Consider the following 14,392-nt stretch of genomic DNA (forward strand, 5'->3'; position numbering starts at 1 on the left):
CACAGAGATCAGAGCTCCTGAAACATACAAGAAGACAGCATGCTGCCCAAATAACACTAATTATCTCTAAGGTTTCAAACAAAGAAACATAGCCAACCTGGCCTTTATCCTGCAAAGCAAGGTCTAACCCAATACATGCATAACTAACCCTAACTTCTTGCTTTGTACAAATTTAAGTGCCGTTTAAAACAGACAGCCTAATAGAAAGTTTATGTTTTAAATATACAAGCTTTATTTATGAAAGGGGGAGCTTTTCTAGAATGCAGCTAAAACTCTGAAAATGTAATTTGATTTATTTAAACCTTAACATCCTCATTTAGCTGACACAAGTAGAAAGAAAAGAGGTTTTTATTTTAGAAAATCATCTTGAATTGCGTTACATCAGCCTTCTTTTTTTTTTTAAATAAACTTTTTAATCATTTGGGAGCTGAAAACATTAATTGCTGACATTTTAAAAGTGAGATTGGTGTCCATTCTTGGATAACAGATAGTTTTGGCTCAACAGCATCACCTCTTTGTGACGTGCTGTAGGTTTTCAGTAGTGGACAGGTCTAGACTGTAGGGAGGCCAGTCATCTGCACACACTCTGTGTTTTTGAAGCCACAAAGTGGGAAGTCATGCAGAATGAGTTCTGGTATTGTCCCAAAATAACCCCAGACTTTCCCAGAAAAGATGTCACCTTGATGCAAGCAGATGTTCCTCCTACATTACATTCAATTAGCTCTGCATCAATTGTGTCTCTACACTTTTATGTGTATCCATTCAATAGACATTGATAGATCCTAATACTTAACCTAAATGGTTGTTCGCTGGCATGAAGGACTCGGAGCTTGTTTCATCCAAAAGCAATCTGAAACATGGACTCAGCCAGAATTTGTTTCCATCCATCAATTCTAAGAAACATAATTAGATTAGTCTGTGAAGACAATGACATGATGCCCTGTTTACCTGTCTGCTGAAAGAAAATTCAAACAGTAAACACATTAAAGACAAATGGTTTTTGTTGACTTTGAAAAACTTCTAACTTTTGAGGTGATAGGGTTTGTATGAAATAAAATTTATACCTTTCTACATGTTTTAAAAAACACAAATAAAGCTAAAGTATAACAATACATACCTCATGTCATTACAGATGCTTTTATATCTCTGTAATAAAGAAATAAAGAGTCATTTTGTCTGTCTATAACTGTCCTGGTGACCATGGCAGCTAAGTAAATGACTCTAAGGTTTTCTTTTTGGTTCCACCCTTAATTGTTCGATGTGAAGATAGTAAATCTAAATGATATGCTAAATATTTCTGTATTGTTTGAGGTCCTTGTTGGTGAAGCAGCCTCTGAGAGTGAAAGAGGGAGGAGAAAAACAGGGAGGCAGGACAACTGTGAGTCAAACGAGTGGGTCCTTTGTTGAAGATGGTTCAGAACTTCACCATGAGGTTTGGAACAACTTCCTGGAGTTTGGATGTGTCCTTCAATCTGATTCTTCTGGTATCTTCATCTTTTAACAACTGGACTATGGCAGAGTCACGTCACCGGCAGATTTCTATCACCACTGGTAAAAACATGTTTCAGCCAAGCCTTTATGCTCTTTACCAATTTGAAAAATTTAGACATGTTTACATTCATTAGCAGAATAAACCTTCTATAAGAAGAATTTTTTTAATCCTCAACAAGGTAACAATAAGGATGCAAATTCAAGTAAACTCAATAATTAGATTTATCAGATAATCCACCTGACCCATTGTTGTTGTTCAGTTTTATTATTTATCTACATATTCTCCTAGAACTGAAAATGTTTGCTAATTTAATGTTTTTCATTTAAAAATTCCAATAATGTGTGAGTTATCCTAAAAATAGTCTGAATTAATAATCTAAAAGGTGTTAGTATGATTTGTTTTGACTTCCTTTATTTAGGAGGTAGATAAACTTCATTATGCAACATTCAGAGCAGAAATATAAATAGTTTGCTGATCATAAATAGGGGAACTCAGAAAGACAGACTTGGTGAAGACAACCTCATTCTGATGAGCACCCTGACATCCCATAAACCTAAATTAGCATGTTGTTGTCATGACAACCGCAGCAGATGAGTGCAAGCAGGTGTATTTTTCTTCTCTTCTTCAGGGCTCGGGCTGAAAGAGCGCTCTCAGGTTGTCGCGCAGCACAACAGACTGCGCAGCCGGGTTCGACCCGTGGCAGCCAACATGCAAAAAATGGTTCGTGGCACCTTTATCTGTCTCTTCTGTCTGTGAGTGAACTGTGTGTCTGCTGTCCGCTAAATGTGAAGATTAACATGACCCTTTCGTTAGCAGGCTGGACTTTTGTTGGCGTGTCCACAATCTGCATGGATCCAAGTTTTATAGAAGAAAATTTTAACTCATGTTTTATTATTTTATAGGAAAAAATATCTTAAGTTGATTGAGTATTTTCCCTTTTCTTAAAACAAAAGGGAGAGATTCAAGTTCACAATGTGAGCTAAGAGCTAAAGTCTCAAAGTGTGTAACACCTTCATTAGTCCACAAGATTAACTGCAGTACTTTTAGGTAGAAAATGTAATATTTGTGGTCTATATGTGGATTTCTACAAAAAAAAGTGGAAAGAAACACAAAGAATCACAAAGTTAAAGATCTGAAAGATTACGGTATACAAACCAACATGAGCATATTTGATTGCTTTTACTGAAAATTTGTCCTGTTTTAAATGTAAACGCATTCTTTTAAAAAGTGAATGTCTTTGTGCTCTGGTTTAGTCGTCTCCGCAGTGTGAAACAGTTGTGTTAGTGCACCATTTGCTCTGCTCTGCTGCAGGCTGATTGATAATGTTGGCAGTCAGAATGAAGCCAAAATCAATTAGCTGTGCAAAGAGTCTTGTAAGGGTAATAGAATGAAATGACAACAATAAATCCTTTTTTTTTTTCTTTTCTGCCTCTTTTAGACACTTGAGATAAAAGGAAGTGGTTTTTCTTCTTTGTCTTTTCATGATAAAAGCTAACACCTAATTCAAACTGTTAATATTTCGCTAGAAAAACAGAGAGTCCTGGTGAGGTGTTGCTGAATATCCAGCAAGTTTTTTTCAGAACATTTCATAAAATCTGATTTCCTTTTTCTCCCACTAACTGCTAAACCAACAGAGCTAAATTGTCTCCCAACTGTCTTTTGCTTTGACTTCTAGTGCCAATCTGCACAATTATCTCTCCTGCGTGTGATTATGAGCAAAAAGATAATAACGGATTATGAATCTGACAAAGCACTCCGTTCCTTTTGGGTCTAATATGAGATTTGTGGCAGGGCAAACAGTCACTTTGTCGTTGATTACATCCTCAGAGCCACCCGTACAGAGTGAGCCCCTTTTCTTCGACAGCTCTCCAGCCTCAGAGAACTGTTATCAGCTGATAAGGTTGTAATGAGAAAGAGAGGATGTGGATAATCATCCTGCATTTACATCTCTGGTATTACAGGTAATTTTCTCCGTTAAACCCCTCAGAGGAAGCTTTGCTGAGCTGAAGAGGCATATTAAAGAGCTTCGCTGATAAACGTTAAAAGGTTTAAGGCTGCGGCTGTGTTTATGGATGTCTGAATAGGTAATTTTGTTTCCACTTTCACACACAAAACCGAGCCCAAAAGCACGGTGAGAAGGTTTTATTGTAGTGATTATTTTACAGTCCTTAAAGCTTTTTTTAATGATGAGATAAAATGCTTTCAGGAATGATTGATGGCCCATTTTTTCCTACCGTCTGCCCTCTCAGCAGACTTCCTTTGAGCCGAGAAATACGATGAGGTCGCAGCATCACCCGTTGAGACAGAAATGAAAGTTTAGGCTTTGAGTTTTGATATGCAAATCCTGACCTCTGTTTGTGAGATTTTATCTCACTAATCTCTCATAACTTCCCACAGCTCAGCGTCTTATTCTAACACTTTCAGAGGCCAGAACTTTAAAGGGACACAACACTGCCTCATTCGTTTGCCAAATAATCAATCTAAGGGTTTAGTAATGGAGACTGAACAAAGTACAGCTGCTCTAAGTGAAACATCTCACAGCTGATACAACATGACATCATTCAAAATGAAGTATCTCTTGATGATATATTGCCTGGTGACCTACGACCCCGTCAGTGACATCAAAGTCCTCTGTTGGCTGACTTCAGAGAGTACAATGAACCTTTTTACACCACAACTGATCCCTGTCGCCAAAATTACAGGCATTGGATTGTTTTTATGTTCCAGCGGTGACAGAAAAATACAATCCAAGCTTCAGTTGAGAAAATGCTTGTGGACAGTCTGACCTTTCTTCTTTGTTCCATAAGTACAGTCCAATTTATAGCTAACTCCCAGGCTTGACAAATCCAATCCTCGGTGTGGCTCTCACCCATCAACTCGACATAAATTCAGCTCACTGCTTACTGTAGAGGTTTTAGCAGCTGATGAACTGGGCTAGTTTATAAAACGGGGCTTGAAACACTAAAATTGTTTTACCTGGGATGGAAACGAGGGACATATTTTTCACTAAACAGAGCAAAACATTAACAATAATAAGTTAAAATGGGACACTTTATTGATACCTGCAGAACGTTTTCTGTCGTGGCTTCAGTGAGCCAGAAAATACAAACACAATAAGCCACTATTGTAAAAGGGCCACAGTGTTTTCCTAACCGCAATTAAGCTGTTTTAATACATAAACCCAACAAAGCACCTTTTTACCACTTCATTAAGTCTAGAAGCCTAAAGCTAACTAATAAGTGAGTGAAAGCAAATTTGAAACAAGAACCGATTTGAAAAAAAAAAGAAGCAAAAATAGAGTTGAAAAGTTCAGATGGGGGAATATCCACATCGGTAGTAATTTACACTTAGTTTTTAACTCTAAGCGCAATTTATATTAGATAACATGATAACAAAATAAAGCACTGATTACATTTTTCTTGATATTTATCATTAAATACCAACATTAAATATGAAGAAATTTATATTTATAAGAGTTTTCTTACAAATATATTTCAGTCTTTCAGTAAAATGTTCAGAATTCTTACTATAAAAACGTGATAGACACAACACAGCTGAAAAGAGGACTTTCACTAAAACTGTAAAATCTATTTTCATTTCTTAACTCTGAATCTAAATAATGATGCAATGACTAAAACTACAGGAGAAGAGTTTAAAATATCTTCTGAAGCATTCTTACTATGATGTTATCTTGTAGCTAGGGCTTCTTGATGATTTCCTGTTTGAATCAGTAAAAATGAAAACCTTTGTGTTCACAGGAATGGGATGAGCAGCTGGCCATGTTAGCGAAGGAGCAGGCTGTGTTGTGTCACACAGATCCCTCCTTTCGACACTTTCCGTCTTTCAGTCACATCGGCTGGAACGCACACCTCTCTGATCGAGGCGTTGCCTTGTTTTCTGACGTCGTTGATGCCTGGTTTGAGGAGGGAAAAGATTTTCTTTACCTAAATGGGCGATGCAGAGAGAATGCAACCTGTCAGCACTACACACAGGTACAGATACAAACTCATTGTGTTTGGTTTCAGTTGAATAAAGCTGCTGCGGTGTAAGTGAACATTTTGCTGTTTCGTGCAGCTGGTTTGGGCAACTTCAAGTCATCTGGGCTGTGCCATCCAACAGTGTCTGAGGGATGAAAACCTCTGGGAGATATTTGTCTGTGCATATTACCCCGGGTAACAATTACACACCGATGAAAAACGTCACAGTTATCTGAACACAGCACATAATAAAACGTATCTGAATAAAACGTATCCTCAGTGAGGGCTCCATATCTGGTGATTCTATGCTTCTGTCCTGTGATATATGGTGTGTTTGTGTTGATGCAGGGGAAACTGGGAAGTGAACGGTCGATTGGTGACGCCCTATAAGACAGGACAATCCTGCTCTCTCTGCACCTCTTCCATGTCTGGCTGTTTTCGACTTTGGGATCATGAAGGTGGACTGTGTGGTATGAATACTTACAATTTTAGTGCAGTGATTCAGGTTTTGCTTGTTTGCATTTTTTAACCTACATGTTTATGTGTTTATTCAGAGATTCCAAAGAACCCGTGTCGCATGAGCTGTGGTCAGCATGGACAGCTGAATGTTACTTCCTGCAAATGCAAGTGTGACCCGGGGTTCACCGGGCACTTCTGTCAGGGTAAAAACCTATTAAACCTGGTCCGTTCTGTGCAATTTATCTCAGAAACAAGAAAAGGGGACAAACAGATTTTATTGTACTTGTGTTTGTCAGTTAGGTGCAGTATGCGGTGCGTTCACGGTCGTTTCAAAGAAGAAGAATGCTCCTGTCTGTGCGCTGTTGGCTACGGTGGTGCTGAGTGTGCAGGTGAGTTTTCCTGTTTACATCAGCAGGTTTTACTCTGCAACTGTCTTATCAGTTCTTGTTGATGCTAACTCTAATTGTGAGCACCTTAACTCGCTGATTTGATGAGGGCCTTGTAGAGATATGAAATGTGCAGTGCATACATTAAACTGAATTATTCAACAACTGTCTCCTATAAACAAACATACAAAATGTTCTTTAGTTGTTCTAATAAAGATCTATATGCTCAAACCTTGAGAACAAACAACCACAAACCATAAAGATAGGTATCTTTAATTTATTTAGCATAATTCTCTCATTTATCATTTTGTATTAGAATGTGGTTATTTGCAGGCTTAATTTGAACAGTTTTCATGTCTCTATTTTCCGTCGTTTTTGTTTTTGTTGCATCTGATTTTTGTTATTTTCTGTTTTATGGTGGTCAGTTTAGCATCTTTAGCATCTCAAAAAACAAAATGAGATTCAAAACTCCCACAAAACTACTTTGATCTCATGAAATAAGCCAGTTGTTGTAGGTAGCTCTTTGAACAACCTCAGTTTGGAGAAATTGAGTTTAATTCTGACCAGACAAACAGATATCGTGTGGAAGTTAAACTGTTATACACATCTGAGTATGTTTTTTAAATATTAGTTAATATCTAATCAATTATCTTCTGGATCAACATCTGTTGTGTTAATATTGTCACCCTGTAATCCAAAATTACAAACATTATATTAAAGATGAGAATACTTTATACTCAGCCAGGAGGAAAAAAAAATAGATATAATGATTATATTGTCACTGCATTCTGACTGTATGTGTCCAAACAGAAAAGGTGCAGTTTCCCTTTCATAACTGTGATGTGACAATAGATGGGACTTGCTTCATGGTGTCGTCAGAATCTGATACCTACTACAGAGCTAACAGGCGCTGTCAGGTGAGAGAAATCTGTGCTTTAACCACCAACAGTATGGGGAAACATTTGGAATCGGATATATAATTTAACTGTATAATTAAAGGGCTTTTTCTGCTTTAGTTTGTATGTTTTTTCTATTTAAACAAACAGGAACTTGGTGGAGTTTTAGCTCAAATCCACAGTCAGAAAGTTCAAGACATCCTGGCGTTTTATCTGAGTGAGCTGCAGGTGAGCAATGAAGCCACCAACTCTGAAACAAGAAACTTCTGGATAGGTACATCAAATAAATGTTATAACTACTCTGGAGGGCACTGCCAAATTACTGTAAATGGCACATGAATCAAACAGAAATCGTGTTTTGTTCTTTTTGTTTTTTTTGCTTCACAGGTTTGACATATAAGGCTCCAAAAGACTCATTTCGCTGGGACACAGGAGAGATCCTTCGATTTAGTAGCTTCGCCTTTGGACAACCTGACAGCCAAGGGTACGGAGCATATTTAGTAACACTTCATAAACATCATAAACAGAGACAGCTGAGGGCATTGGGACGCAGACAAACAAATGAAACACATCATTTGGTGAAAAATCTATTTTTCCTTGAGAGCTTTAGGATGTTTTTTTGCTTCTCACCTGCAGCGTGTAAAAGATTACTGCAAATTAAGTCGAGGAATATAAATATTCAATTCAGTTATAGTTTAAAATTAAGTACAGTTTTGGTGTTTTTTGCCTGATGTGCAACCATAGCCATTACCAATAGGTGTCCCTCTTCTTCTTCTCTGTGTTTCCTTCATTTATCCTAATTTAATCTCCTCTTTTCCCCTTGTTCTTTGTTCTGGCAGCACATATCAATGATGCTGCCAATTAACTAAGACTCAAACTGTTGAATCTATATTCTGCGAATGTTTACTTTGAGCTGAGTTACTATTAAAAATCAGTCATCTGTTTGTGATTCAAAACAAAGAACAAACAAGAAAAGAGCCTTACTGGATGAAAACTGAACACTTGGGCACCCGAAGCTCTCCATGCAGATCAGATCTTAGTATTTTTCTCACAGAATCTGGTTTTTATTTTTTATTTTTTCTGTGCAGATTTGGAAACTGCGTAGAGCTGCAGGCGATGAGCGCTTTCAACTGGAATGACCAGCGCTGCAAAACACAGAACCGATTCATTTGCCAGCATGGTAAGGCCCCTTCAGGAAAAGTGTGAAAATGTGGAGGGGAATAAATGTGGAGTTCTTTTTGAACTGATCACCAGTGTTAACCATTTTCTTGTCTGGAGATGAAAGTGCAAACTTCAAATGTGGTGGGCAACAAAAATTCAGAAGATGTTCTTGACAGAGACTTGAGCACAAAGAAAAGAAATTTGAACATCTCTGTTGAAAATTCAGTCGGTTTTAATAAGTAACAAATTTTAATTTAAGGTGACAGATTTCTTGAAATAAAATTTTAACAACAGTTCCTTTGAAAATATTAAAATGATTGTAATGGAAAGTTGTTTTTTTAACAAACAGAAGTGAGATTTATCACATGTTTTAAGTCTCATATTGCAGGCTCCTTTAGCAGCTAAGAATCTTTCAGATTATGTTTGTTTTGTTCTCATAGTTTTGTCAAAAAGTTTCTAAATTGCAGAAATTTGTTGGCTGTTTTGCACACACCTCTCTTTAGAAGTTGATTCATAGTTATCTGATAATATTTCAGTCAGAGGAGTGTGAGCACATCTTGAGGTTGCCCGTTGTGGATTTTGGCTCTTTTTACAATCATTAACCTGATGTAGCAACCGTTTACTCCTCATCTTCAGCATTTCCTCCAAAAGACTGAGATATTTGGTTCCCAGAATTTTAATTGAACCTATTTTTCACTTCACATGTGATTTTTATTATGTCCCAGGCTGCAACTCAAGGCCAAAGCATTACCAATTAATTCATTGGTCTAACAGCTGGACAGTTGTTCCTTCAAAACGACAACAACAACAACAACAAGAAAAAAAACTATATTTTTCTTTAAAAAATATAATCTCTTTACTCACTGTAACCAAAACGTTTGACTTTATTGCCCCCATGCTGTGTGTTTATAATGCATCAGACTTAAGTAGATATTTCTTTGCAAACTTATTGAAAGATCATTTATTTTCTAGTGTAGATAAAAAAAAAAAAAAACGTTGGATTCAGCTGATGGGACAGAACAGCCGAAAGGTAAACTTAATCAATCAAAAGTTTCTAACTCTTCATGAAGGTTTTCTGCAGTCAAACAGGTGCTTTTTATTTGTCTTTCCAAACTCCATTTCTGAATTTGATTTGAAGTTTTGTTTCTTGGCGTATCCTTGATTACAGTACACTCCAAACTCAGGAATGAGCTCCAATAAAATGAGTTGCTAACTTCCCGTGGCCTTGCTCTCCTCTGTATCCTCATCACTTTTAATCTGAACAGCTGCTTACAGAAGCTTGTAGCTGCTGGTTACTGGGACCAGGTTTGTAAAGCTCTGAACTTTCAATTTGCCTGGCCTTTTCTTCTAACTTTGAAGGAAGCCATGGCCCCAAAAACCAATTTATGAGATTCTGCTGAAAGCTGACAGCTCATAAACTGTAGGACACAAAAATGTGAGAATTCTGCTGCAACTCTAAAAGTGTGCAAGATCAAAAACTACACAAAAACCTACTTCAAATGTTGAAATCTATGTTTGACCTCCAACTTTATTTGTTTTCAGAGAGCAAAGAACTTCTATTTACTCTGGTATTTATAGCAGCTAAAGTTATACCAAAGGTACCCAAACATTTTCAACACAACTGGACCTTTATGGATCGCTGTGAAAAATATGTACCTTTGGTTGCTTTTATGCAACCACAGAAGAACACTCACAAATTTCCTGCAAGCAAAATGGGTTTTCTTCTTATATTTCCCTGAAAATGTGACATTCGGCTGGCTTTGGGGTTTCAGCAGTGAAAATGATCAGTTTTGCAAGAGATTCTGCGGTACTTTGAGACCACCCATCAGCACCATTGACACCAGATGGATGCTTTATTTTATTATTCAAGATGAGGTTGAAGAGATCACCTTGATGTTGCAGTTTATAATCATCCTTTTAACCCTCAAACTGTGTAGAAAAAAATCTTAACTTCAAATTACAAGGAAGAACTCGACTAGGGCTTTAAAAAACAAAATCTTTCTCCACTCAAAAAACAAAAACAAAACAAAAAAAGACATGGTATAGCAGAAATATGTTTGCATAAGATAATTCTGAGTGTAGGTTTGAATGTAAATGTAACACTTTACAAAATACTTAATTTAATAAAATCAGCATTTATCAAAATTCTTCCTAATTATATAATCTTTTTTTAAAGAATTAAGCATTAATGTTGTTTCAAATTAACATATATAAGTCAGGTCAATGTAATTTTCTAGGGACTGACTAAAACAGACCAAACAAAAACTAGTTTGGTTGAACTTATTTAAACTATTTGTTTGAACAATCCAATATTCTGTCCGTCTTATTGACTTTCACAGATACCACAAAGTACCTGTTCATACAGTAAGAATTGTTGGTTTTTTTCTGAACTAATGAGTCAATTGAAAACAAATTTGTAAAGACATAAAGGTTTGATAAATCAAAATCAATCTAACTTGAAGATTATGCTGTTTAGCCCAGTCAGTTTTTTTAAAAAATAAAACAACCTAATTGCTACATCTTGAAAGAATCATAAAATAAAATGGACATTTTTTTTATTTTGAGTGTAAGTGACTTTGTTTTTTTTTGCTGTTTTGTTCTTAAGAGACATGTCTGTTTTTCCCCCTTTGTTTCAGTTATACAGTAAAACAGACTGCCTTTCAACGTGCTGCTGTCACTCCTACCTGCTGCGCTCTGTTGTGTCCACATAATTAGTATTACCTGCTTTATAGCCTGTGTCACTGGTAATCACTGCCGAGCTGAGAGTAAAATGTTAATCCACTGAGCCCAGTAATAATGTCAAAACAAGACTAAATTCTCTGTGTGGTAGTGCCTGCGCATTTAAACATGCCTTTCAGGACGAATGATTCTCACTCAGCACTCACCATCATGAACCTTCAGGCGATCGATGGACGCCGGCTTCACAGAGGACCACAGTGTTTAGACACACACACATCGATTGAGAAGGATCAGATGGTGACAGACGTTTAGTTTTACCCGGTTGAGTGTGTCTTTACAAAGATGTGCTGTGTTAAATCACTCAAGGCTGAATGTGTTGGGAAAGCAATATTTTTTTTTTTCCAAATAACTTTTTAAAGACCTCACAATGTTGCCATTTAAGAAAAAAGAAATTGCATCAGTGCAAGTTAATAGATTGTTGTTGGGGGAATTGAGGCTTGCATTTTGCTTGTGGTACTTAATTCTTTTCAAGTTGTGCGAATATAAAGTTTATTCCCTTTAAATAAGAGTAAAATGTCACTGAAGCAACAAAGAGTTTAAGCTGAAGCCTCTCAGAGTGACTCCCAGTCATCAGAGCTCTGCTTTGTTAATTGGTCATAAAATGATAAGTGGATATCACTCAGCCCGAGGCAGACAGAGCTCTTTGCACGGCGTGCTTTATTTATTTTTTCCATATGCATGAGGATGAATCCACGTTTCAAGTCTCGTTAAAAGTTTCTTCATAATCATCTATGAGAGAAAATTGCAGGATACAAAATGAGGGCTTGTAACACAGACTCACACGCTTCCACGCACAGTTTTTCAATTTATTTGTGTTTCAGCGTGCTGCATGTCTGCATGTTTACCATGTGTGAGTGTGTGTGTGTGTGTGTGTGTGTGTGTATTTTGCAGCTGCAGAGCACATTGCACAGTGGGAGGATACCAGGTGACCTGGATTTCTCAAAGGGCTGAAATAGGTGTGCAGTACTTCATGGCTTACCAGTGATTCAGACGACTAATGTTGGTGTCCAATTTGCCATTTTTATAGTCATTACTTTTAGTAACAGGTTTATTTAAAACAGGCAGATACAAAAGGAGCATAAAACATCACTTCAGTGTCAGTTTTATTTTAGTAAATGATCATTTTCAACATCTTCCTGAAAGGTTCCAAGACTAAAAAGTTAAAAAAAATAAATAAATTTAAAAAAAAAATGAGAACATTACAAGAAATTAATATTGTGTATGGATTCATGTGGCTTAGATTTATTGTATTTACTGTACATAGTTAATCAATAAACAGTTGATTGCACGTTGTGAAAAATATCAAGTTTTTTTTACATTTTTTTATCCTCAAGATCATTTTAGTCTGTCATTATTAGGAGTTTTAGTTTGTTTGATTAGAGGAATGTTAAAAAGAGAAGAAAAGCTCCTTTCTTCTGTTGGAGAGGTTTGTCTGTGTAGACAGTAACACAGCAGACAAAAACATTAAAAGGTTAAAGCTAAATAACTAAACCTCTGATTTCCTGAACATTCTAGATAAGTAAAAGCAAACAAGCATCATTGTGTGAACAACATGCTGCTAATTAATCTGAGTTTTTCAGATTTAAAACCGTACAGATGATGCTTATTTTTTATTCTGGTAAACAAGACACACAAAGAAAGTGGATTTCAGGAACACCAGCGGTCATTTGGTCCAGACGAAGGTAAAGTCTATTATGTCCTTTTATTTAACAAGAATGCAGCAGGATTCTTTTTTTTTGGCAAATGACGACTTTACCCTCAGTCAATCCAAATGTTTGATTTAAAAAATTAGTTTATTGATTTCACTGATATTTAGTAACTGTTTACAGAATTATTAGGCAACTGAATTATTATCACCTTCTTATAACACTTGTGTTTTCTTATTTTAGAGTACATACATATGGTTATTTCCTCATGTACTTGTTCACGTGCACACCATCAACACTTATACTTGTTGGCTGTTATTAGGATTTCATTTATATGCATGTGTGTAATTTTAATGTTAAAGAAATTAAAATAATTCAGGCAGTTTCATAATGTTTGAGTCAATTGCTCTTAAAAATAAATAGCCTTGCTTAAATAATTCTTCTAAAATATCACTTCTTTTTGCACAAACAGCAAAAATGCTTAAATAATGACACATCTATAATTGAAAGAATTGAACTGAAAGCAAAAAAACAACAAATCTGCCTCAGTATGTGTTTTCATTCCCAGACCATTATAATAACAATCTAAACCTGTCATTTGTAAATGCTAGCAAATGATTTTCATTCTTTCTTCACTCTGCAGTTTTTTTTAGCAAGTTTTTTTTTTTTTTTCAATTTTTGCTAATCACGAGTTGTCAGGATTTTTGTGCCTGTCGTTATTTTACATCTAAACTCAGCAGAAAGTAGAGTCCCAAGTTGAAATGTTTCCTGTATAGTAAGTTAGGGTAAGAATAGTTCTGACAGCATGTGGCTTTCTCTGTGAACAGAGGAGAAGGAGGAGGCTGCTGAATGGTGGATGATGACGATGATGATGATGATGATGATGATGATGATGATGATGATGATGATGATAATACGCTGACATACAGGAGAGGGTAAAACGCTGCAGTTAATCGGATCAGAACAAAGCAATGGAGCGGGGAAATGATGCAAATGAACAAAAGAGTGATGAGGTCACAGGGTTAAACTTTTCTAATTGTCCTTGAGCTCCACTGAGTTTCTAGTTTGCATATTTTCTATTCTGTCTCTCTCTCGGTACGTCTGCATGGTGCATCACAGGAAAACGTTACAGAACATCTCATTCCTCCTACACAAAGATGAAGCCCCATCAAGGACATTTTGGGATTGGTTGAATAAGGTTGGCTGCACAGCGTGTCATTGAATGAGATTTGCTGTGTAATAAACTTTTTTTTTTTTGTGCTGATGTGTTAGTTTATGCATGTGACAGTCTGTCTAAAAAGACTGAGAGTACTGAATGTTTATGTGTCTGTCTGCATGTGTGAGTCTCTCCTTCATATCCTTTGCTCTTACGGTTTCCTGCTGCTCTCATGGTGCCCCCTGATAAGCTGCTGCTGCTGCGGCGGAGGGTTTCAGAATGGTGCTGGTGGCGGTGGAATTAGCTTCCATTGTCATGATAATGACAGTGATACTCTTGGCCCTTCCAACTCAGACCAGCCATTGTATGGAAACAGGAATGCAATTTCTCCTTCAGCGGCAACCGACAATCCTCTGCGAGAGTGAAAGGTCCCTAAATGACTCTCCATTCATGCAAGGCTGAGAGGCCAGCAGCCAATTA

The 14,392-nt window shown here is 36.7% G+C and overlaps 1 protein-coding gene across 1 annotated transcript; it reads left to right on the forward strand.

Annotated features, from left to right (window-relative positions):
- Positions 1–1,409: 1,409 nt before the first annotated feature.
- On the forward strand, positions 1,410–8,778 carry LOC108251180 (C-type lectin domain family 18 member A-like). The gene is made up of 11 exons (XM_017441374.2): positions 1,410–1,551; positions 2,121–2,212; positions 5,251–5,484; positions 5,567–5,664; positions 5,818–5,939; positions 6,024–6,131; positions 6,225–6,317; positions 7,125–7,231; positions 7,361–7,484; positions 7,598–7,694; positions 8,299–8,778. Exons 1-11 carry the CDS (start codon positions 1,410–1,412, stop codon positions 8,414–8,416), a joined length of 1,335 nt encoding a protein of 444 aa, XP_017296863.1. The 3' UTR covers positions 8,417–8,778.
- Positions 8,779–14,392: the final 5,614 nt, after the last annotated feature.

The sequence above is a fragment of the Kryptolebias marmoratus genome, linkage group LG15 (genome assembly GCF_001649575.2).
Source record: "Kryptolebias marmoratus isolate JLee-2015 linkage group LG15, ASM164957v2, whole genome shotgun sequence".
NCBI classification, from domain to species: Eukaryota; Metazoa; Chordata; class Actinopteri; order Cyprinodontiformes; family Rivulidae; genus Kryptolebias; species Kryptolebias marmoratus.

Bases quoted from the DNA above. Each gene is read 5' to 3' on its own strand.
- LOC108251180 (XM_017441374.2), top strand. From the start codon at position 1,410: ATGGTTCAGAACTTCACCATGAGGTTTGGAACAACTTCCTGGAGTTTG. The intron at 5,485-5,566 runs GTACAGATACAA...TGTTTCGTGCAG, and splicing joins CCTGTCAGCACTACACACAG to CTGGTTTGGGCAACTTCAAG. The intron at 7,695-8,298 runs GTACGGAGCATA...TTTTCTGTGCAG, and splicing joins GGACAACCTGACAGCCAAGG to ATTTGGAAACTGCGTAGAGC.